General features: G+C 44.7%; 1 protein-coding gene across 1 annotated transcript in view; it reads right to left on the minus strand.

Moving 5' to 3' along the window:
• Positions 1-4,289: 4,289 nt before the first annotated feature.
• Nuggc (nuclear GTPase, germinal center associated) overlaps positions 4,290-25,953 on the minus strand; it is a 41,236-nt gene continuing 19,572 nt past the window's right edge. Inside the window, exons 10-18 of the mRNA XM_028890029.2 lie at positions 21,980-22,085; positions 21,054-21,187; positions 16,120-16,284; positions 12,696-12,853; positions 11,300-11,438; positions 10,037-10,145; positions 9,423-9,559; positions 6,749-6,839; positions 4,290-4,558 (exon numbers count right to left, since the gene is read on the minus strand). Coding sequence (XP_028745862.1) covers positions 4,413-4,558; positions 6,749-6,839; positions 9,423-9,559; positions 10,037-10,145; positions 11,300-11,438; positions 12,696-12,853; positions 16,120-16,284; positions 21,054-21,187; positions 21,980-22,085 — 1,185 coding nt within the window. The 3' untranslated portion in view covers positions 4,290-4,412. The remainder of the gene's footprint in view (positions 4,559-6,748; positions 6,840-9,422; positions 9,560-10,036; positions 10,146-11,299; positions 11,439-12,695; positions 12,854-16,119; positions 16,285-21,053; positions 21,188-21,979; positions 22,086-25,953) is intronic.

Raw genomic sequence — 25,953 nt, forward strand, 5'->3', positions numbered from 1 at the left:
GTCTCTCTGGGGGTCACGATCTGGGCACAACATTAATAAATAAAGTTGTCCGGGGGTCAGAGCTATTAGAGCCATAGCAAGAGTGTGGCGGTGGTGGCACACGCCTTTAATCCCATAGATATCTGTGTATTCAGGGATATAGCCAGCATTGGAGACATATGCCTTTAAGACCTAGGGGGCTGTACATTCAGACAGTGACGAGGCAGTCATGTGTTTGGGTTTACAACCAATGAGAAGGCAGAACAACATACTATAAAAAAATGAACAGACAGGAAGTAGGTCTTTTTCGCAAAGCTGGGACAGCAGGAGGAAGGGTGAGATTTTAGCTCTGAGCTCTGACCTCTCGGCTTTCTCTTTTACATTGTTTCTGTGTTTCTTATTTAATAAGACGGTTGGTTACATCTACACCGTCACACTAGCCAAAGACTCGGAGTTGGGAATCAGTTGGAATGCTGCATTTCCCTGTCCTGCCCAGACCTGCTGAATCAGAACGTGCCCTCAAACGACGCCCCCAGACAACTTACACGAGTGGCGAAAGGTTGACATGTCAGCTGTTCTCTCTTCTCCGTGACCTAGAAACTGAAAGAAGCAATTAAGGAAGAAGAGGCTGGTTTGGCTCATGGTCTGAGAGGATACAGTTCATCATATTGAGAGGACATGGCGGCAGATGACCCCGTGGTGGCCAGAGCTGGTGACAGCTGCTTACTCACATCTCAACAGAACAAGAAGCTGAGAAAGGTCAACTCAAAGCAGGGTCAGGCTATCATCCCCAAGGCCTGGCCCTCCAATAACCCATTTCCCTCAGATAGGCCTCACCTCGCAAAGGTTCCATAGCCTCCCCAAATTATTTACTTGATATTCAATCACATCCCAATCCTAACAGTTGATAACTTCACTGTACCCAAGTGTAATTGATAAAGAACTCCTGCACTCTTTCGTGTCTAAATCAACTCAAGTTCCCCACAGTGTAAAAAGGATTTATGATGATTTATGGAGGGAAGGAGAGAGAGAGAGAGACAGACAGACAGACAGACAGACAGACTAAAGTTCATTCCCTCTCCAAAGCAAGAGCTCACCCTTCCAGGTAAATGGGTGATGGACACCTTCTTGGGATGTGTGGATGGTGGGCAGTATGACATGCAAATCTTTCTCACTCTCTTAATGATGCAAAGGTTTGTTTTGACTCTTGACTAATCACAGGCACAACCTCTTCACTCCTCAGCCTCTTGGCACTGAGAACATGAAATTCACTGGTCTGATGTTAATAACAACCTTAATAATCACCAGGGCAATGGCTCCAAGCTACATCCATGACAGTGACCTCAAGCTTCACTCAAGACAGTGACTCCCAAGCTAAACTCACATTGCTGTGTCTTTCACTATCATGAACTTATAGTATAGAAAAAAAATCTCTTGATATTTTTACTTTTAACTTATTGACATCTTTACATTAAAGTAGATTCCTTGTAGACAACACATTTTTAACATATTTAATAATCTCTGCCTTTAAATAAATGTTTTATACCATTTACATTTAATGTGACTGTCTATATGATTAAGTTTTAATTATATACCACTTGAGTATTTGTTTTTTATTTATGACATTTGTTGTTTTTCTCTATCTCCCCACCTTTGCTGTGTTTTTTGAACATCTTAAAAATTTCCATTTTATTTTCTTAAATAGCTTACTAGATATATTGCTGTTTTTTTCCTCATGGTTGTTCTGGGGTTTATATACTTATGTCTCTAACTTATCATACTCAACCGTCAAATAATATTACATAACTGTAGTATTATGTTGTAGCATGAATCTTAAAAATTCTTATTAATAAAATCAAACCTGGAGCCAGGTATTGGGGTGAACTGGAAGATTAGAGAGACAGAACAAGCCACAGCTAACCTCACCTGGCCAACTTCTCAGCTGACCTTGTTTCCTCAGACTGGAAGCCTCTAAGTCCTCATATCCAAATGGTTCTCAGCTGAACTGTGCTGCTCAAAACCTAAAAGCTTAACCAGCCAAATGCTTAACCAGCCAAATGCTTCTAGTTTCTGGTCCTCATGCCTTATATACCTTTCTGCTTTCTACCACCACTCCCTGGGATTAAAGGCATGCGTCACCATGCCTGGCCGTTTCCAATGTGTCCTTGAACTCACAGAGATCCAGAGGGATTTCTACCTCTGGAATGCTAGGATTAAATGTGTGAGTGCCACCATTTTCTAGCCTTTGCATCTAGTGGCTGTTCTGTTCTCTGACCCCAGATAAGTTTATTAGGATGCACAATATTTGGGGGAACACAATACCACCACATTATGTTACCGTATATAATATTATGTGACTATGCATGTAACACGTAGAAGTAAAAACAAAGGGTCAAAGGGAATTATTTGTCCATTTTTCCAGACCAACACTTTTACCAGGTGTACAAAAAAAAGAAGGTAGAACCGCCTGTACCTTACTAGTGACTAGGGCAGTGGTCCCAAGCTACATTCCAGACAGTGATCTCAAGCTACATTCATATTGCTGTGTCTTTACTATCATGAACTTTCAATTTAAAACCAAAAACAGTTTCAAATAAAACATGCTTTTATGTAATGGGCTAATTTGTTAATCCTACTAATCATTGACCCTTACACCCATGACTTTTTGTTTGTTTGTTTTGAGATAGGGTTGCTTTGTGTAGTTTTGGTGCCTGTCCTAGGTCTCACTCTGTAGACCAGGCTGGCCTTGAACTCACAGAGATCTGCCTGGCTCTGCCTCCCAAGTGCTGGGATTAAGGGTGTGCGCCACTGCTGCCCAGCTCACTGGTGCCATTTTATTACTCTGTGTAGCAAAATGGGGAATACACTTGATATACTTCAGCTACTGCAAAGTACTTATGGGACTGAATTTGACTCTGTTCACATGAAGTCTATTTTTACTGGAAAAGATAAATAAACTGATTGATCATATGTGGATTGATCAGACAATGGAAACTGTTCTGAAAATAAACCTTTCACTTCAAACTACTATCAGTATCTGTGGCCAATGAAGAGGTGAGTCTTTAGGGGGAAAACCAAAACTGTATCAAAGTTGTGCTCACTCTCAGCTTTCCACTGCTTCAGGCCTTTTCTGGTGACACTGGTGGAGATATTAAGAAATGTGACTTTGTGATATTGTATGATAAAAGGTGTCAGCACTTAGAATACCTGCTTAAGCTAGTGAACAAGTATTTTCAATGCATTCACAGTATGTAAGATAATCCAGATGTGGTGCTGCACACATGTAATTCCAGAATTTAGGAGCTGAGCCAGGAGGATTTAGAAAAAAAAACAGAAAGGCCTGCTTTATGTGTGTTGTGTGTGTGTGTGTGTGTGTGTGTGTGTGTGTGTTGTGTCAAATAGCACAATGGACTTTAGTGTAACAGAATTTGAAAATAAAGTTCATTGACTCAGTTTCAGCTCCTACACTGCAACCAGCCGTTAAGTACTGGGTGCTGAGGATATGGCTCAGTGGTGGAGAGTACTGCTGCTCTTGAGGAGGATTCAGGTTCGATTCCTAGCACCCAAATCATCTGTGATTCCAATTCTGGGCAATCCAGTGCTCCCTTCTGGCCTCCATGGGGATTAGACACACGTGGTGCACCCACATACATATAGACAAAACGCCCACAAACATTAAAAAATAAAATAGATTTTTAAAAATAAACTACCATCCTTCAAGACTGTAGAAATGAAGAACTAACCCACTGACAAATTAAAATTGCTGTTAAAAAACATTTCTATGTATTCCAGGTACGTATTTGTCTGCATGAAGTGGAACTTTCTTTAAAATACCAATCAGAAAGACAGACACAGTAGGGGTCCAGCTGACTTCTGTTTAGAGGGGAGCTGAGCACCAGCATCCATGGCTCTGCTTTTTGACTGCAGGGGATGTCAGCGGAGCCCCTCCTTCCTCACGCCGTGATGGACCAGACCCTAGACTCTGAGCCGACACAGCCTGTCCTCCTCTGAGTTACCTTTGCCAGGGTGTGTTATCACAGCTGCAGAACAGTGATAACACCCTGGTCTCGGGTTTATTTCCACAGACAGCATCGCCTCTTCCTCAAAAGTTCCTTCACTGTTAAAGTGGGAACAATTTGATAACTTTCTGCTTGACATTTAAGCTTTCTAACGTGTAAATATCTGTCCTTGGTGAAGGATGAGGTTCTTATCTCTAGAGCCCAAGAGTCCACTGAGGACTCAGGATGACACCTTTTTTTCTGTAAAGGGAAATCATACCAGAAATAATGATGTACTGATTTTATGTTATATAGAAAGTCCAAGAGATGAGAAATGATTTTTATTCTGTTTCAACAAACAAAACAAAAACAGCAATAATTCCGGTTATTCGCTCCGGGCTTCTTTTCCATCTCTTCAGATTTAAGTGCCCCAAACTAAAGTTTTGTTCCATGGGGGCCTGCTTTGCTGGGGGACATTTGCAGAAGGAAATCTTGCATGCTCCTCCGCAGCTGTGCATTCTCGGCAACCTCCCTCAGGCTTCTGTGGAGCTTTTCCATCTCCTTCTGTTCACTTCTGACATCTACAGAGAAGCAGACATGCATACGCAGTCAATGTCTTCTCAAGAACGGCCCCCTCTGGACGAGGCCCTCAGCGACCCTGTCACTTACAAGGATATAAGATCTGGAATAATCAGAGATCCTGTCTCCTTGTTTCATAAGTAAAAAGCCAGGGAGTCTCTTTGTTAGCTGAAGACTTATCTCAGCATAGGCCCGGGGAGGTCACACTTAAAAGGATCCTACCCCTTTAAAACACCCTGGGAGGCTGGAGGGCTGGCTCAGTGGATAAAGGGGCTTATGCTTGCTCTTGCAGAGTATCCCATTTCAAGTTCCAGCATCCACACTGGGCAGTACACAACCTCCAGGGGAATCCCATGCCTCTGGTCTCCAAGGATACCTGCACTCATGTGTGTACATGTATGCACACACACACACACACACACACACACACACACACACACACACATACACAAAAACAGTAAAAATAAATCTTTGGAAAGAAGCTCTGGGAACCTTCTGGGTCCTCACTTAGGCCTCCTCAGAGCCTGGTGAGAGGAGACACAGGCAGAGGACACGGTCGGATCTGCCCACATCACCTTGAGACAGATCTCTCCTGTCCTTGCCCAACCTCGATTCCTAATGAACTTGATTTGCTCTCTTTTGGCATTGAAGATTTTCACTTTCCAATCTGCATTCTGATTATGTCCTTACTGTGGTTAGTTTGGTATTTGTTTTATATGTTTCCTTTATTTAGGTTTGGCTTGGTTTTTATTGGTTTGGTTAGTTATTTGTGTGTTTTAACATTTTTGTGACTTTATTGTTAAATTGGGGGGGGGGGAATGAGTGCTCTTCAGTCGTGAAGGATCCATTCTGACAAACCAGGCAATACCTGAACGCACAGTTTGCCATTAAATCCTCTTTATAACCTTGGCATCTGGCACAGTCTTCCTTCATGATGTGTACTTGATGTTGGTGGGGGAGAGAGAAAAAGGCTTCATCTAGGCAGGTAGAACTTAGGTCAAACTTGGAGCAGTACCCTATCTGCAAGGCCTAGACAGTTGGAAGACCTTCAGCAAGCGTGATTCCCTTAAAGGCAATCTGTGATACAGTGACTATATGAAACTCAAGTCCTCCGGGAGACATCCTTCACAAATGGCTCCATGCCACCATGCATGCTTTCCCACATGGCTTCCTTCTTCTCCCCAACACATGCTGGAGACTGCTCTTTACCGCCATGCCCTGGGCTGAGGTGCTTCCCGGCTTCCAACAGTTGCTCCATTGCCCTCTAACCATGTGTCTACCATAGCCTGTGCCATGCTCACAGAGGCGTGCGTTATCTTGTCTTGCGATACCACCAACATGCTGCTCTCATAACCTTGTCTGTGCCATTTTGTGCACACACACGAGGCTGCTGAGAGGCCAATGCCTAGATTCCCGGGATACTGAGCCTAAAGACAGGGGGAGTTTTGCTAGAAATTTCTCAATGACTTTTCCCCCCACTTGGCCACCATCTCATTTGTATGAGGTAGTTCGATGAAGCTCTGGGCAGGGAAGGGAGGTGGAGCCACCTTCCCAGGACTCTGGTACATCAGGAGACTCTTTTTCCTCTATCACCAGGAGGTGGAATCTTTTCTAAGGAGGCAGCATCTTGGGAGAAAGGCTACCAAGACAGAGGGGGAGCTTGTGGGTTGCTGTTTGCCAGTTGCCAGCTATGGAAACTTGGGAGTAAGCATGGCCTAGGCTGTCCCTTTTTCTGCATTGAAAAGACGGAGCAGTGGCTAGTATCTCTGAGGACTTGGGAGACTTACACAAGACGGCACCCACTGAGTCTGAGCACTCGGCTTTGCTGAATGGGACAGTTATAATCATCATCTGCGTAACTTGTTCTAGGAATTCTCACCTTGACATCTGTGCTTTTAAATTTTTATTATTTATTTTAATATGCATGTGTGGTTTTGCCTGTATACTTGTGTGTGTTCCATGTGTGTGTGCAGTACCCACAGGGGTCAAAAGGGGGCAGTGGAAAACCTGGGACTAGAGATACAGATAGTGTGAGTCAGCCTGTGGGTGCTGGGAGTTGAACCTAAGACCCCTGGAAAAGCAGCCAGTGTTCTTAACGGCTGAGCTATTGCTCCAGTCACACGCAGATGTCTTTGAATTCAGACAGGGGCAGCTACACAATTGCCCTCCCTTCAAGAGGTTTTTCTACTTACCTGCAAGCTCCTTGTAGAGACCATCTCCTTGGGGGGCAGCAAGGGTCAACATGGTAGTGATGCTTCCCTTGACCTTCTCAGTGATTCCATGCTACATGACAAGAATATCAGATCGGTTAGGATGGAGCAGCCTAAGGGGAAGCGAGTTGTAAAAAATGAACCTCCCTGGACACCCCCAGCTGGCAATGATCCCAGAGGGGTTATCAGCAGGAAAGCGTTCCCATGGGTCCCACCTGCCTCTGCATCTCTTTCCCTGCCTGTGAGGAAGCATGGCAGCTATCTTCTGTAGGCGGTCCACTGAACCTGGAGCTAAAGGAGAGATCCAGCCTCGCTACCCACAGTCCTCTCCTGCACGAGCGCTGAGCGGGTATCTCTTGGCATTGCTCTGGGCCGCACACCTTGTTTGACAGGACCACTCTTCTCCCCAGAGGCCTGAGAAATGTCTTCTTGCTGTTCTCAATCCTCTGAGCACCTAAAACCACTGTCTGCCCTCTCCTGTTTCTTGTCTCCTGTGACAGACACCAAGACTCTTTTCTCCAGCCTGGTGGACTCTAGTTTTGAACCCAGATCCCCTCACTTCCTAGCCTTATACTTCTTCAATGACAGAACAAGGGTCCCTACCTTGAGCTAGTAAATTGAGCTCACTCAGCCTCAGCATCCTTGTCTATAAGATCAGGAGGGAGAGAGCTATAGCCCCTTAAACCAGATGTAGCTACCTCACTACAGACTGAAGACACATCAACAAGCCACCTGTGCTGTTTTGAATGAAAATGGCCTCCTCAGGCTCCTAGTGAGCGGCACTGTTAGGGGGTGTGGCCCTGTTGGAGGAGGTGTGTCACTGGGGATGGGTTTTGAGGTTTAATAATGTTCAAGTCAGGCCCATGTCACTCTTTTCCTGCTGCCTGAGGATCAGGATGTAGAACTTTCAGGCTACCTCTCCAGAACCGTGTCTGCCTGTGTGCCACCACGCTTCCCACTATGGCGATAATGGACTGAACCTCTGAACTGTAAGCCAGCCCCAATTAAATGCTTTCCTTTATAAGAGTTGCTGCCGTCATGGTGTCTCCTCACCACAATAAAACCTAAGACACTGCACAACTGATCAGTTCAGCAGAGACTGATCAATACATGCGGTAGAATAGTCTTCTGTTCTTCAGCTTATAAGAACGTTATAAAGGGATCCACTTATTTTTATTTTCAGTTAGTCAGTTGATAGAAGGAGATGGCACATGCCAAGGCACACAGATGGAATTAGAAGTCAACTTGTAGGACTCAGTTCTCTCCTTTCACTACATAGGTCCTGGGGATTGAACTCGGGTCACCAGGTCTGGTAGGAAGTGCCTTAACTTGCTGAGCGATCTCATCGGCCCAGAGGTCTGTTTTTAAAAACAGGTACTTTTCTCACATTAAATATGTATAAAACAAAATTCCATCCATTCGGTAGATCAAAAATATTTACTGAAAGTTGACTAATGTTCTTGATTTTGGAAAAGGTCAGAGGATGGAGCACAAGATGATCTTACCCCTTTGTATCTATCTACATTTCCATGACTTAAGCTATGTATGCACATGGTCAGTGTACTAGTCTCTTTTCAGTGGCACTGTTTCATTGAGCACCTTAACAATCCAGTTTCTACATACTCGGTGGAGATTGGCTCTATAGAGCTTGGTCAGTTTCATACATGTATTTCTGGACTATGATACCACACTAACTGAGTGTGATCAAACAGATACTAATAACCAAGGTAGCTCTCACCTAGTCCAAGGGAGGAAGTTCCCTGCTTTATACAACAGAGACTAAAACTGAGGTGAGGGGCAGTCGGGAAGAAGCAGGATAGACCGTCTCAGGGAGGTTCGTGAAGGGTTGGCCTGACGCTGCCACTATCTAGCTTCCTCTGGTGGGTGGGATGGGAGCCAGGGAGGGGCTCATGAGACTGTGATGAAGGTTTTCTACCACTTGGGAGGGAGGAGATAGCAAGCCAAGAGACCTAGAACCAAGACGTGTCCATTTGATGCATACAGGTGACAGATACTTTGGTCCAAGAGGACCCTTAGGAACCACTTCAGAAACAGATGGGCTCAAACTTGAATCTGTGCCAGGTCCAACCACTCACTGACCTACGGTTATATTCTGACATTTACTTACCACAATTGTTTGGAGCTAAGCCATCTTCCTTATTAAAAGGCACTATAGCTTTCAGATTATGCTACTGTTGGAGATACTGGCACCACATCACCTGGTCCTGAACTCTATCTAGCTCTGCCTCTCAGTAGCTGTGATCTTGTGACTCATCTTCTGCCTGGGTTTGTTAATGCACAGAAGGGATACAGCAATAGTACCCACCTCACAGACTTGCTGGGGATCCAGCGAGGGAATGTACACAAAGACCCAAGTGCTCACCAACTATTATGAGCCCTGTCCTACGGATGGCTTTGCAGAGAGGCATGACACAGGACAGCGCTGAGGGGGTTGTTTCTAAAGTCACAGCCCCTTGATGTAGCCGACAGTCGTGATTGGTGGCAGGGGAGAAAGGATGTTCAGCACTGTGGGCACTGGCTAGGCCCGGGGCTGAAGGCATTAAGCTCTGCTTGGCCCAGGTGTCTACTGTGTCTGCTGGACCAGCTCCCCACTTCCCCTCTCCGGGACTGACCTCCCCCCGAAGGCGCAGAGTACCTTCAGTTGTTGAAACTGGTGCCACATCCTCTCTCGAGCCCTCTCAAACATGCCCTCGGCCACCTGCCGCTCCACCCCTCTTCTGATGACATCCTTCATTCTCTCACACGCTTTTTTACCAGCGATCTGAGCTGCCTCTGACAAAAAAAAAAAAAAAAAAAAAAGATAGCCACAGTCACATGACAGCGGAGACTTGCTGAGAAATCTGTGGCTTCAGAAGAAAACCCAGGCATGCAAGCAAGCAGAAAAACACACATACATACATATAAATACACGTCATGGGGAAAAAAAACAACACCTGACTGAATTACACAGGTTACAAAATCGCTTCCTAAAACCAACTCAAGAAGCGGCCTGAGAGCTGACCCACGAGCATTTAAAGAGGCCACAAGTGAAAACTGCATCCTAAGCTACAGCCCAGGGGGCTCAGGCAATAGAGAGGCCCCTGGCTTCCTTTCCCTGCATCCTGCAACAGTTTCAGTGTGTAGAATGAGAGTGTCACAAGAACTTAGGTTGGAGGGATGGGTTCTTATAAAGATGCCAGCAGAGCAGGAAGCTGATAGGAAATAGGATCCCGGGAAACCAGGAACAGGAAGCGCTTCCTTGGGCTCCACCTTCATAGCAGGGCTTCAGGTCGCTTTGGATGGAGCTGCTGACAGACTCGTAGATCTTCCTCTTCCTGCGGAGGATGTGGCCCTCCAGGCCTCCCAGGATGGCACTTATCTGAAAAAGCATGTTAGCACCAGGCCATTTGGGATGGTTCCTCTGACAGAGGCACTCAGGTGTGCCTATGTGTGTGACACACACACACACACACACACACACACACACACACACACCGCCTTATGTCAGGATTGGCTGTTGTGGTGACAAATACTGTCACCTTGACAGAATCTAGAATAACCAAGGAAACAAGCCTCTGCGGTGTCTGTGAGGATTATATAGATCAGGTTAACTGACCTATAGAAATCATATATTAAATGTCAGGTTAACTGATCTATGGAAACCATATACTAAATGTGGGTAGCCCCACTCCATTCAGTGGGGTCAAGCACCCAAAGGAGAAAGCAAGGTCAGCACCCATATCCATCACTCACTGCTTCCTGAATGTGGGTGTAATGTGAGCAGCTGCCGCCATGATTTCCCCTCAGTGATGGATGATACCCTCAGACTGTGAGCCAAGATAAACCCTTCCTTCTTTAAGTAACTAACACAGCTGTCCACAAGCCATCTCTACCGCTCAGCTGCCAGCTCCCTATGGGCAAGAACTCCATCCAGAGTTTTGTGATTCCCTAAAGGAGTCCCACAGTACCCGGACTCTACAAAGTGTGTTCTAAGCAGAGCACAGACCCAGGGGAGGTCTTTGAGAGGCCAGGCGCACCAGCGTAATTTCCTAACATTGCCGTGTGATTCCAGTTAGACCTGGAGGAAAGCGAGTCACAGGCAAGAGCCTGGAGTTGTCAACACTAGCAAATGACCTAAAACGATGATGAGAATAATAATAACGATGATGATGACGACGACGACGACTATAATGGCTGCCTTCTCTAAGCTTTGCTTCTTCGGCTCCGAAATGATGGTGATGTTAGTGACCATCTTACTATGGGATGGACATTTTTATACACGTTAAGTGTTCTGTGACTGTCCTGGGGTCTGTATCAACTTCACCACTTCAGATGCCCTGACTAATTGCTTCTCCATGGACCAAGGCTCTCCTGAGTGTCCTGTGCCTCTATGGTGGTCTTAGGACCTCTTCTCTCATCCCCATTCTGCCACATCTTATATCTCACAGGGCAGTGAAGAGATGCATCCAGTCCTAGACAACCAGGGAGAAGAAAGCCATGGTTCATCTTCTCCACTCTCTTTGAGGAACACACCTCCTGGATTAGGAAGCCTCTCTTGTATTTGTCGTATTTCCAGCCGTTTCTTATCCCGATTTCTGCCATCCTCTCTTCTAGGGAATGTTTGAAAGCATCTATGTGCAGCATGAGAGCAGAACCAGTTGGCTTCCCATCCCTACAGAGGAAAGCAGTGTACAGGCTAAGAGACCAAGGTAGTGGCTGTGAAACAAGCTGGTTTTCTTTTAGTACTTTCAAGAAGAAAAACAAATGAAAGGTAACAGTTATATGTTATATGTCGCCCATAGTGTGCCAGACACTGAGTTCTTCTAGGCCTTTGGCCTCAAGGCCTATGTGGTCAGTATGATGGTGACTATTTTACAGATGAGAAAACTGGGGTACAGAGGGGATGGTTGACATGCTCAAGACCACACAACTAGTCAGAGGCAGAGGCCAGGCTCTCCTCAAAACTCATTGTCTGTGGACTGCCAGTGCTTGCATTGGGGAGGGTGAGAAGTAAGGATGTGAAAAGAAGTGGGAGGTTAGTCCCTTCAGCATATCAAGAAGGAAGAAGCAGCAGGCTGCCACGAAGAAAGCCTGCCTGAGCTTTGAATCCTGGGTTGTTGTTGTTTTATTTTGTTTTTTTCCATGATCTGGTGACACTGGGGAAGTCTCGCAGCTCTTCACGGTCTGCTTGTTCATGTGTAAAGGACCAAAGCCACTCTGTAGAGTTACAGGAAGCATTTGCCCATGCAAACAAATGCTGATGCGCACAGCAGAGGTACATTATCCTGAATGATGTCCTAAGTCTATCCGACAGGGTGTGGCAGAAGATGGTACAGCATGACCCAACCGTGCTTAAAGAATGGTGGGGACAGAGAAAGGATCCTTGGGGACAAGGCTGCTGCACTGGGAATCTGAAGAACCTCTTTCTGTTGATGGAGGGAGAGTTAGAGGTCAGGGAACAGGCCTGGGGAAGGGATACGGCCCACAACTCATGTTCATAGTATGCATGCACCAAAAGCAGACAGCATCCTCCCCAGGCCACTCTCTCTGTTAACACTTGGGGAGAGTTCTGAAGGCTTTGCGCTTGCTTTATTCCACACTCTCCAATCAAAATACCCTGTCCGAGGGCTCAGATCCCTAAGAAAACGAATCCCCTGCTGCACGTAGGAGATATTTGAAAAATAATGGCAATCATAACATTAGTCTGGAAGCAACGTCTCCATTTGTACCCCAGGTCACCATGGGAAATTTTTAAGTAAACCAAACCAAGATGGCTTTTGTGTTTTGCCAGAAGCAAAGTTTTCCTTCTCAAATAACCAGCTACTCTTTACACTCCCAGAGCCAAGAAAATAAATTCTTAAATCCGAGACTCTGGCTTGATGTCCTGCAGATGTGTATTTATGAGAGAGCAAGATGAAAGAGTCTTTACCTAAAAATGCCTCCAAACACAGGGTCGATCTGGTCATAGATGGGCTGAGAGAGGGCTCCGTTCAGGTCGATTCTGGCCAGAGTTCTGGAGGCATAGACCCCATTTTTCAGGCAAACAGCTTTCAGGGTCTGGTGAAAGCCTTGGTTTCCTCTACTCCGCTAGACAATTAAACAATGAATTAGCAAGTTAGTGGGAATTAACTGGAAAGTCGCAGGGTCAGACTCTCATTGTCACTGGTCAAAGGTTGTTATTAAGAATCCTGGAGTAGAAATGAGACAGCATGGTCTTTAAATATATCTTTAAATATATCCTTAACTCATTAATCAATCATGGTCACATCTCTAGGTTGGCTGGGAGCCCCTGCCGGTGGGCTGCGGATTCAATGTGACCAGCTGCCTCACACCCCTGAAACCATGCCTGCCCCGCCATGATGGACTGTACCCGCCAACTGTTAGCTAAATCAAGCCCTTACTTTCTTAAGTTGATTTTCACTGGGCATTTTGTCACCAACACACTAATTCACCTTTCCAGACAATTTTTGGTTTTTCTGTCTCCTTGCCTGGCAGTCTCTGCTGCCAGAGAGTCAGATTAGTGAGTCAGGCCCAGAGGCTCACCATCTTTATGTTCACATCTGACAATGGCTCAAATAGCGACTGACAACCATTTGTTAAATGAGCAATTATGAGATAAATGAAAAGAAAATGTACTCCAGACTAACAGTAAATATGTCTTGGAATCCCTGAGGGACAGTACAAATTTTGTTAAATATTTGATGAAATACAATTGGATGTATGTATCTAGTATTTTCCCCAGGCTAATAAGTCCAGAAATAAGAGGGAGAAATAATTACTATATATTGAGAGCTGTACGAAATATTAATCAATTTTATCTAGATAGTAATCAAGTAAGGACATAAAAATGTGTTTTCTGAAAGTTCAGTAGAGGACATCATAAGTTTTAAACAGTGATTTACTTTAAGAGACTAGCTACACAATAGGAAAATATATGATACTATACATTACAATCTCTCTCTTTCCCTGTCTCCGCCACTTCTAACATTCCCGAACACTTGGCCTCCAGCTGGTGGTGTTATCAGGGTACATGTTCTAGGACATGTGGCTTAACTAACAGAAGGGGGTCACTGGAGCCAGTTCTCAAGAGTGATATTTGCTTCTGGTTCCTGACCCATCAAGGTATTGAAAAGGCCCTGCTGCAAGTTCCCACCACCACCATCTTCGAAAGAGATGTCCTAGCTCCATGCCTTCCCTGCCTTGGTGGACTGGACCCTCTAGACCGGGAGCCCAAACAAGCCCCTCCCCCATTAAGGGACTTCACAGCCATGGGAAAAAAAATGATGCATGAAGTCATACGTACATGTTCGGAATAATTCACTTTACCGCTCTCTTAGTTTTAGACTGTTAGGTTATTTCATCATGTTAAAGAAGAGATGGTGATAGCATATAAAAGTCAATCTCAACTTCTAACCACAAAGGAACACTGTTCATGCTGGGTGCACCATGAGCATGCTTACAGTGGCAGAGAAATAAGTCACTGCAGGGCCGACGGAGGAGCACTGGTGGGTGGAACGTGGGTGAGGTCTAAGGATGCCTGACCACCCTTCCTTTCTCAAGCAAGCTGTCTCAAAGAGCTGCCTCTCCTGCAGGACTTTATCCCCTAGCACCACTCACTCATTGACCTTTTACGATCTGGCATATTCTACCACGAAGGAGAAACTACTGTTAAGAAACAGAGTCCCTGAACGTAGTGAGCCAGGACTTAAAAGGAGAGCAAACACCCACCATCTGTCACAGATTCTGACAGGGAGGATTGGGGGATGGATGGTTTTGGCTCTCACTTCCAACCCAGCGCTTTTCCTGAGGAAAGTCAGGTATGATTGGTGTTACATTCATCTGAAAGAGGCTGAAGGACATACTCCCAGGGGTTTGGCTGGCTTTTCACCACAGGTGGGAGACGTCACTCCTCTCCACACAGGAGGCTCACAGTCCTGCCACACATTTTCACTGTCAAGGTCCCAACTTTCAAAGTCATTTTAAAAACAGCTACAACATATTACTGGAGTCTTCCACCTCATCCTGCTGTGTGGATAGGTCACCACCACTCCTTAAGTTAATGGGCATTTTAGACTGAATTACACCCCTTCCCAAGCCTAGGTGTTGGATTTCTAATACCCAATAATACTGTGTTTAGAGGTAGGACCTTCCAGGAGGTCGTTAAGGAAAAGTGAGGTCTCAAAGGTGGAGCCCAAGTTCAATAGGATCAGAGTCCTTATGAGAGAGACACTAGTCATACAGCATGTACAGAGAGAGAGAGAGAGAGAGAGAGAGAGAGAGAGAGAGAGAGAGAGAGAGAGAGAGAATCATGAGCAGGCCACTGTCTCCAAGTCAGGGAAATATGTCTCAGCAAACACTGCCTACATCTGACCTGCCAGCCTCCTGAGCTGTGCCTGTTCCTCGAGACACCCCCTGTGCCTGTGATACCTTGTCACGGCAGCCTGAGCAAAATGACAGAACTCTTCTTTCACCCTCTGGTCTTTCAGAATTCTGTTGTGGGAATTTGTTCTGCCAATGGCTTTGGGGGTACGAATCCTAGGGCGTGGCCTTCTGTCTACGTACATGACCCCTCAAGAGCCGAGGGAGTCAAGCCATGCGCTCTCTCTGGTGGTGGGCTGGAGATGGGACTGCTGGTCCCATCCACCCCCAGGCAGAATGGAGGACCACGGTGACTGTTTACTTTGTTCTGTATACGTGAGTGTATTTTCTCCCCATTTTATATCTTAATAAATCCTTGATACCCTTTTAACAGACTCTCTGGATTTAAAGACTCTTCTGGATTCACATACAGAATCCTACCCCGCATTTACAGCTCCATCTTTGAGGAAACCCACACAAGTGACTGATACAGAAAACTCCTTACGCCGAGCAGGGTGCTCCTCTGTCTAACATAACTGATAATGGCATCAATGCCAGGAGATATTCAGGGCAGACACCTAGCATCCCCATCCTATGGAAGAGGTGGTCGAGAAACCTCTAAATGGGCTTAACATGCTGAATGGTTTGTGCCTTGCCCAGATGTTTAGTGGAACTGATGCTCAAGCTAAGAAACTCAAACCTTGAAGCCTAGCTCTCATCCTGCTGAACTGCAGCCTTAACTTTCCCCACAAGCCACAAGTGAACAACCTTCTATGTAGAGGGTTTCCTACATGGAATTTGCACCTTATCTCTACTGTTGTCTGTTTGCTTGCTTGTTTGCTTGCTTTGGAGTTTTTGAGATTATGGGTGTGAGCAAACCATGTCCTGCTTTCTTCTAGCTCTTTCTAGAAAGCGAGGTGATAGTGTAAGAGGCATTTGGAGATCAAGGTGACCTTGCTGAGGAGCACAGGTGTTCCCTGGAAAAGGCCACTCACCACCAGGCATGTCCTGAGGATACGGCGGTAGGAAGCTCTGGCCACCTGGACCCCTGCCTGCAGGGGCTGCTCCATGCGAGCAAAGCACTGCTCAATAGCCTTCTCCAGCAGCTCCATCTTCTCTTCCACAAACCGCCGCAGGCCACCCATGTTCAGGTGTTCAGTCTAGGGACAAGGTCACAAGGAGCATCAGAGTTCCTAAGCTCTGTTCCCATGGAAACCCATCACCAGCACAAGCTTTAACTTGCAGTTCACCCAGAGTAGATTTATCCTTATTATCCCCAGAAAGCATCCTCGGTGCACAGAAAACCTTGGGTTTCTTAGTATGGAAAACAGAACAAAAATTCACGTTGCAACTTATTTGGGGTGTAAAATCCAGCAGGCTATTTAGGGGAGTAACTGTCTGAATATCTGTCTGTACTCTGGTTTCTCTTCATATTGCAGGAATCTTTCTTCTTTTTACCAAATGACAATTCAATGATTATGAAAACAAAATTTGTGCACCAGCAGGAGTAGAATATTGGAGGTTAATATAATCAAAATGCATTATATGCATGTATGAAATGTCATAATGAGACTCATTAGCATGTATGACTAATAAATACTAATATAAAATGTAAAGAGTTTTCTTAACAACATCTGAATTGACAAGCATTTAATGGTCTTTGGCTTTACACAAAGCAGTTTTTGAGGTAGTGTTTCTCAGACTTCAATGTGCCTTCAATTTTAAAGTCTGAAGGCCAAAGATTCCATGTTCCTAGTCAGCCTCTAAGTGAACTGTGTTGTGGAATATTAGTTGAAGATGTGTTACATTTGTTTATGCTGTAGAACATTTGTTTAATGATGCAAAGATGTGTTGCATTCTTTTACGTTGCATTTGTTTAACTCTGTGAAGCTGTGTTACTTTGACTGTCCAAAACACCTGATTAGTCTAATAAAGAGCTGAACGGCCAATAGCAAGGCAGGAGAAAGGATAGGCAGGGCTGGTAGGCAGAGAGAATAAATAAGAGGAAGAAGGAGATCTAGGAACAAGAAAAGAAGAGAGAAGACACCAGGGGCCAGCCACCCAGCTACACAGCCAGTCACAGAGTAAGAAGTAAAGAAAGATATACAGAAAGAGAAAAGGGTAAAAGTCCAGAGGCAAAAGGTAGATGGGATAATTTAAGAAAAGCTGGCAAGAAACAAGCCAAGCTAAGGCCAGGCATTCGTATGTCATAATACGACTGTGATTTATTTGGGAACTGGGTAGCAGGCCCCAAAAGAGCCAAGAGTAAAAATAAAAAAAATAAAAATAAAAAAGCAATGGATCTGGACCTTCAGCCAAACTGTGAAGAGCAAAGCTCTAAGATCATAGAAGTAAAGGCAGGATCCAGTTTTCACAGAAGAAGGCTGCTGACTGAAGAAAACAACACACTCAGGCATGCATTGTATGACAATGTGGTCTGCAGCAATGAACTACATAGTGATAGTACCCTTCCGACAGGGTGATAAGACAGGGCCTAGGTGTGTGGGAGGCTATCCATCTGTATGAAAAGACCCACTGTGAGGCCGACATGATGATAAGGTTGGTAATGACTCACTTCTCGGAACAATTCCCTGTTGCAAAGTACTAGATATAAAGAACCAGAAGAGGGGAAGCCGGGACTTTGTATGAACAAGTCCAGGGCTCATTTGACATCAAAATGTCATGACCAGCTTCTTGTTGATCCTACAAATAATTACTTCACTTAAAATCACTAACCACCCCCAAATCTAAACTTTTGGTTAAAAACACAGTCTTGCAAACAGTGATGAAGCACACACGCATTGTAGGGTTGAATTCTTTCTTTTTCAGGAATCCACGGGCACTGACAGAACTCTTGTCTTCCAACTTTCCATCAAAGAATTAAGACCAATATTGGAGGCCAAGGAATTTTCAGGAAAGCTGCTGCAGTTCCCTGAGACCTCCCTCAGTGACATTCTCATCAGCCTCTGCCCCCTGTGTCTTGTGTGGCTTAGGTTTGGAGGCAAGGATGAGACCCCAGAGGCTGCACCTCTGAGTAAGCAAAGAACAGCAAACAGGGACAGGCACTTCAGGGTTTGGTCCCAAAATACCCTGTCCTTGTGTGTGTAAAACAAGCCGCCCACACACGGCACCGCGTTGGATTTATTTTCCATCGGCACTTCCAAAAGCAATCTTGTGTTGGGTAAAAAGCAAGATTTCACCCCGCAGAATTTTTTCAGGGAATTGGAAGGTCAAACCCAACCCCAGCCATTTCAGAGGACAATAGTCAAATCAGAAAAGGGAAAGAAAAGAAAAGAAAAAACAAAATAAAAAAACAAAAAAACAAAAAAAAAACGCTCAGATGCCAGGAGTTTTGTTTTGTTTTGTCTCATGCAAAGCCTAAGAAGTGAGATAAACAAACAGCTGTGTTCGATCCCCCCCCCCCTTTTACAGTCTCTCAAAGCAGGCCTTGGGCCAACTTCTTGCAGTTCTGCTTATTTTCACACTGAGGTCAGGTCCCCTGTCTCTGCCTATTCTTGCCACCTGTCAGGCTCACCCAGCCTTCCTTTCCCCAGGCCAGGACCAGCCCCAGGACCTCTTCCAAGAGCCTACTTAGCCCCTCCCTTTCCCAGACTAGTTGATCTGATGGGCAAACCCAAGAGTGCAAACAGACAACAGGTCGTTGAGACAAGAAAAGGCTGTGTGCTCAAAACTCCTATCGATTCAGTTTGGGGGAGAAGACCCCATGTGGTTAGTTAAGGATTCATCATTGGCTTTTTTTGCCTGGTTAAAGGTTAGGGAAACTAATCATCATGCCCTGGCCAGTTGGAGATGTTGGTCTCAGAAGTTGTCCAACTTCCTGGCTTGTGACTAGAGATAGCCATCTGATCTCTGGTGAGTCTTCAGACCTGGAGACAGATGGTTGGCTTCCTGACTGGTACAGAGGGTAGGGGGCCGGTTTGCTGGCCACCTTACAGTAGGGTGTGAGTCTGGGTTCTGTTTTCACATACAGTCTGGTTGATGTCTGAACACTCAGTCTCTTAGGAAGAAACAACACAGTTAGTGATTGAGTGGAGGGGCTGATTTTGCTCCCTAGGTCTCCAAGTCGGGGGGGTCATCTATGAAAGAGAAACCTGTCCATTTCTGTAACAAAACACATAATTTTTAACTGGACGTTCCAAAGGTCTGCACTCCCAGACTGTGAAGATAAATGTCTGAACTTTTGCTGAACACCCTCTCTAGTCTCCTGTCTTTCACGGTATCACTGTACTTCCTGTTACATTCCAATGAGGCATGTCCCCGCCAGGCTCGTGTGTTTGTTTAGGAAGGCCGCGGAACCCTTTGGACATGGGGCCTAGCGGAAACACACAGGGCCCTAGGTCTGCAGAGGTGGACCTTAAGGGTCATAGGGCAGCCTCCCTACTACTCAGAGGTCCCTGTCGCCTGTTTGGCCGCCAAAATTTGAACAAGCTGAGCTGCAGGTGGCCCCCCACCATGGCAGATGGTGGCCCTTGAACTGCCAGCCAGAATAGATCTTCCCACCTTCAGTTTTGTTTTTTAGGGTTTTGTTGTTGTTGTTGTTGTTGTTTTTCCTGCTATGTATTCTGTAACAGCGACAAGGAAGGTAATTAATACAGACTGGGATTCTGAAAGCAAGTTGGGGAAAGAAGCCCCTAAGGGCCAGTTAAGGTTTATATCACACGACACTGATATGGCTATCCTGTATGAGTCAGCTAAAGCGTGGACATCCGGGGACTAAGAGTCGGCATGAAAATGGCCGACGCCTGAATATCTGAGGATGCCAAAAGGTATATAATCTGTTCTATAACTATTTGGGGACAGAGCTCTTCTTTTCTGTGTCTCAGCATGACTCTGACCTTGAGGTCAGAGCCCCAAGCCTCTGCCTTTGTCAGTCTGTGTTTGTCGCTCAGCTGTGATCTGTGAGCCAGTCTACACATGGGCCTGTGCTGGCCTTTACGTGACCAGTGTGCCTGGGTGTGCCCGGGTGCCCGCCTAGCAGCCTTCATCTGATGTGAATCAAGAGTTCCTATCTGCCTTTGCATCCTCACGATCTCTCCAACCTCCGGAAGCCCTCCTGCTTTCCTGGCATTGGGGGCATGGGCCTCCCAGCGTAACCAGGACACAAAGGGAATCCACAGAGAGATGAGCCGTCGGTTAGACTGCAAATATCGTCTCTAAGTCAATAAAGGACAGACTGTCTACAAGCCAAGTCACCCAGCCATCATTTAAATACATCCCGTCTTGTTTAAATCTCAGGAGAAATGCCAAGTCTCTAAGGATTGTGACATGTTCCTTTCAATACACCTGTCTGGGTAAAGTAGTCTTCCATTCTCTCATACCCCAATGGTATGATTATTTTATCCTTTCGTCCTCATTTTCTCCTCTTAGACTCTAAAGGCTCTACATCTTCCTTTGACAGGAAAAGAAGAGAGTATCCTAAGTTCATTTCCTGGTGTGGCGAAGGGGAGGCCCTGCCATTCCAGGTCACCATCTTCTGCTGTGAGAAGCACTATGACCAGCGAGGGGAGGCAAGGGTTTATTTATGTAAAGGTTACCGCCCACGGCAATGGAGGGGAGCCAAGGCAGGAACTACAGCAGAGATCTTGGAGGAATGCTGGGCACTGACTTGCTCCATCTGGCTCGCTCAGCTATGTTCCTCATGCAGCCCAGGCCCACCTAGACATCTAGGGGTGGCAATGCCTATAGTAAGCTGGGACCCCCTACATCAAGAAAATGTTCCCCCAGACGTGCCAACAGGCCAGTCTGATGGAGGCAGTTCGACGCCGAGGTTTCCTCTCCCCAGGTGTGTCAGGTTGACAACTGAGCTAACTACGACACGTTCCCAAGGTGGAGAACAAGACAGCCGAGGGGTCTTCCTGACTTAGATCTGCTCAGGCAGGGTGTAAGACAGCTCGGGGGTCTTCCTTACCAGCAGGCTTTCCTCCGAGTTAAAAGTGTCTGTGAGGAGCAACAGCCCAAAGGCTTCAGTGACGTACTTGGTCACCAGCCTCCTCTTCTTGTCCAGGAGCCTTTTCCTGACGTATTCTCTTAACTTGGGGATCTCTGGAATTCACAAGCAGCATAAATAATATTGAAAAGACCAGGCATTTATAACAATAGAATCCATAGAGGTAGTTCATGAAGGAGTTCCCCTGGCTTAGGGAACATGTCACACTTCTGCGCCTTAACCACCATTCAGTCACCTATTTACACATCTGTTAAGACCTGTGTGGACACCACCCCAAAGGCTCAGACTGAGACCCAACTTGAACCCTTGTTTAACCACCATGAGCGCTTGGGTACCCATGGGCCTCAGGATTCTCTAGCCTTCCTTTGTGCTCATGGCCAATACCATCTAAGTCTGGTTTTCCCTTTAATCTTTGCACATGGATGATTATTGGCTCCTTATTTAGACTCAAAATGAGGCAAAGAAAGGAGCCATGCCTTCTGTTTTCCCCGCCTCACAGACAAACATGCAATACATATTCATGAACTATGTCTGATGCCCACAGCTGGGTTATTAAAGAATCACAAGCTATACACTAGGGAAATGACAACCCAGTGCCTTGACTCTTACTAAGTCTGGTAAAATTTAGAAGAGAGAATTCTGGTCTCAGACACACAGCAATGCAAGGAGGGAAAAAATTATTATACACACACACACACACACAGCATATAATGAATGCTAATACATTCACATAGCACATAATACATGCTAGTAGGTATAGAAACTGTGGTACGCAGGGAATAAAACTTTCCTGTGGCATGGAAAATTCTAGAGAAGGGTGTTTAGCATGCCAAGCTTATTCTTTCGAATGTTAGTGGTTGAGGTTAAAAAAAAAAAATAGAAATTACCACTTTCTTCCTCAGTAAGGAAGGCCTGTTGCCAGTATTCATGAGCGCTGACTGTGTACACCAGATCTGAGGCTTCCAGAACCTTGGAGTCAGCTGGCAGTTTTCTCTGCAGTAAGGGAGACGTGTAGAGAGCAGAAGAGGTCAAGTGTGGAGAAAGAAGCACCACAGAGGCCCCAGAGGAGCCCCTGGCAACCTCAGCTTATTGACTTTCAGTTCTGCAAGAGTGCTTGGGGAACAGACATGAGTGAATGTGTGTGTGTGTGTGTGTGTGTGTGTGTGTGTGTGTGTGTGTGTGTGTGTAACTGTGTGTGTAACTGTGTGCTCCTACATGTTGAGATCAGGGGTCAATGTTAAGTATTTTCCTTAATTGCTTTCCACGTTGTTATTACTATTACAGTTATGATTGCGATAACTATTACTACCAATTACTATCACTATTTGTTGCTTGAGTCCCAGTCTCTCACTGAACAGGAAGCTCACAGATTCAGAGACAATGGCTGCCAGCATGCCTCAGGGCTCCTTCTGGCACCAGGATTTCAAGCACTCACCACCACACTCAGCTTTTTATGAGGGTGCTGGGGGTCCAAAGCCAGGTCCTGCTGCTTACACAGGAAGGGCTTTACCAAGTGAGTCACCTCCCTGCCAATATAATTCCTATGGTAAGTTTTGCCAGCTGTCCAATCCTAGCAGGGTCACAAGGAAATGGACGTGTGAACAATATTCTCTTAACTACGAAGTTAAAATTCCAATGATAGCAGCAAATGCACAGAGAAAAAGGACTCAAATGTAAGCATGCAGAGGAGGATCCTGCTTAGGAAAATAAATGTTCCCAAGTAATATGGGACTGGGGGTGGGGCTCAGCAGTGCAGTGTGTGCTTAGCACGTGTGAGGCCCTGGGCTAAGTCCCAGAACCAAACACTAAAAGCCCCAAAATATGCATTGTTGGCGGAGGTAAGCCGAAACCAACGTCTTCCCGCTTCTGAGCTCTGGTTTGTCGTGTGGCTTCCCACCTCTGTCTGAGTGGCACTGGCGGGTACCCTGGCAATGTTGGGGGTGTTTACAGCACACAGTGCAAAAATCAGGAGGGTGAGGCATTACTGTTTTGTTTCATTTTGTTCTAAACAGCTGGTGTTTTAAACATTTCCCAGCACAAGACCAGGCAAAGAAATATCCTATAAAAACAAAACTTTCTTCATGTCCTTTAAAAGTTAAAGTTTCCTTTTAACACAATTTTTCATAAAGTCTTTGACAATTTCATACAGTGTGTTGGGTTTGTTTGGTTGGTTTTCAAGACAGGGTTTCTCTAAAGTAATAGCCCCGGCTGTCCTGGAACTCCCTTTGTAGATCAGGCTGGCCTGGAACTCAAAGAGATCTGCATCTATCTGCCTCTGCCTCCTGAGTGCTGGGATCAAAGGCCTGCACCACCAGGCCCGGCCATACAATATGTTTTGATCACATTTACCCACGACTCCTAACTCCTCCTAGATCCCAGATCCACGAAAGTTTCTTACTGAATAATCATCCTCATTTCAATATGAAGTAATTTATTTTTAATGTTGAGATCTATACCTATATCCCTAGATTCTCTGGGATTTTATCATTAGGAGATGCTGGATTTTAAAGACCTTTTCTGCATCTAGTGGGATCATGTGGTTTCTGTTCTGGAGTCTCTGAGGTGGTGACTTAAAATACTGATTTACAAATGTGAACCATGCCTGCGTCTCTGGGATGGCTTTTTTGGTGTGTTCTTAAAGTTGATTTATAAGTATTTTGCTGGTACTACTCTAATTAAGAGCAGTGTTAAGAGGAAAATTCACAGCACCAAGTGCCTGCATAAAAAAATTAGAGAACTCTTGGGGGCTGGAGAGATGGCTCAGAGGTTAAGAGCACTGACTGTTCTTCTAGAGGTCTTGAGTTCAATTCCCAGTAGCCACATGGTGGCTCACAACCATCTGTAATGAGATCTGGTGCCCTCTTCTGGCCAGGAGGCATACATGCTGTATACATAATAAATAAATCTTTTTTTTAAAAAAAAAAAAAAAAAAAAAAAGGAAGAAAGAAAGAAAGAGAGAGAGAGAGAGGGAGAAAGAAGGAAATTAAAAAACTCTCATACCAGTGATTTAACAGCACACCTGAAAGCTCTAGAACAAAAAGAAGCAGATACACCCAAGAGGAGTAGATGGCAGGAAATAATCAAACTCAGGGCTGAATCAATAAAATAGAAATGAGAACAATACAAAGAATCAATGAGACAAAGAATTGGTTCTTTGAGAAAATCAACAAGATAGATAAACCACTATATCCAAACTAACTAAAAGGCAGAGAGAGAATTTCCAAATTAACAAAATCAGAAACAACGGAGGACATAACAACATACACTGAGGAAATCCAGAGGATCATTAGGTTATACTTCAGAAACTTGTACTCCACAAACTTGGAAAATCTAAAAGAAATGGATGATTTTCTCAATAGATACCATGTACCAAAGTTAAATCAAGATCAGATAAACAGTTTAAATAGACCCATAACCCCCAAGGAAATAGAAGCAGTCATTAAGTCTCCCAACAACAACAACAACAATGGAAAAGCCCAGGGCCAGATGGTTTTAGAGCAAAATTCTACCAGATCTTCAAAGAAAAGCTAATACCAATACTCTTAAAATTACTCCACAAAATAGAAACAGAAGGAATGTTGCCAAATTCATTTTATGAGGCCACAGTCACCCTGATATCCAAACCACACAAAGATTCCACAAAGAAAGAGAACAACAGACTAATTTCCCTCATGAACATAAATGTAAGAATATTTATGTAAAAAAAAAAGAATATGTATGTAATAAAATACTCGCAAACCAAATGCAAGAATACATCAAAAAGATCATTCACCATGATCAAGTGCATTTCATCCCAGAGATGCAGGAATGGTTCAACATATGAAAATCTACCAATGTGATAATTCACCATGTAAACAAACTGAAAGAAAAAAAACCATATGTTCATCTCATTGGATGCTGAAAAAGCCTTTGACAAATCCAGCACCCCTTCATGATAAAGGTGTTGGAGAGATCAGGAATACAGGGAACATACCTAAACATAATAAAAGCAATATACAGCAAGCCGATAGCCAACATCAAATTAAATGGAGAAAAACTTAAAGGGATTCCACTAAAATCAGGAGCAAAACAAGGCTGTCTCCTCTCTCCATCTCTATTCAATATAGTACTTGAAGTTCTAGCTAGAGCAGTAAGACAACTAAAGGAGACCAAGGGGATACAAATTGGAAAGGAAGACATCAAAGTATCACTAATTGCAGATGATACAGTAGCATACATAAGTGACCCCAAAAGTTCTACCAGGGAACTCCTACAGCTGATAAATACCTCCATCAGAGTGGCTAGATACAAAATTAACTTTAAAAAAAAAAAACAGTATCCCTCCTATATACAAACAATAAACAATCCATGAAAGAAATCAGGGAAATAACACTCTTCATAATAGCCACAAATAACATATAAGATCTTGGTATAACTCTAACCAAGCAAGTGAAAGACCTGTATGGCAAGAACTTCAAGTCTTTGAAGAAAGAAATCAGAAAAGATATCAGAAGATGGAAAGATCTCCCATGCTCATGGATCAATAGAATTAGCATAGTAAAAATGGTCGTCTTACCAAAAGCAATCTACAAATTCAATGCAATCCCCATCAAAACTCCATAATAATTCTTTATAGACCTTGAAAGAACAATATTCAACTTCATATGAAAAAAAATCAACAGGATAGCTAAAACAATCCTGTAGAATAAAAGAACTTTTGGAGGTATCACCATCCCTGATTTCAAGCTGAACTACAGAGCTATACTAATAAGAAACACATCGTATTGGCATAAAAACAGACACATTGATCAATGAAATAGAATTGAAGACCCAGAAGTAAATCCACACACCTATGGACACTTGATTTTTGACAAAGAAGCCA

This window comes from Peromyscus leucopus, chromosome 9, assembly GCF_004664715.2.
Source record: "Peromyscus leucopus breed LL Stock chromosome 9, UCI_PerLeu_2.1, whole genome shotgun sequence".
Taxonomy (NCBI): Eukaryota; Metazoa; Chordata; class Mammalia; order Rodentia; family Cricetidae; genus Peromyscus; species Peromyscus leucopus.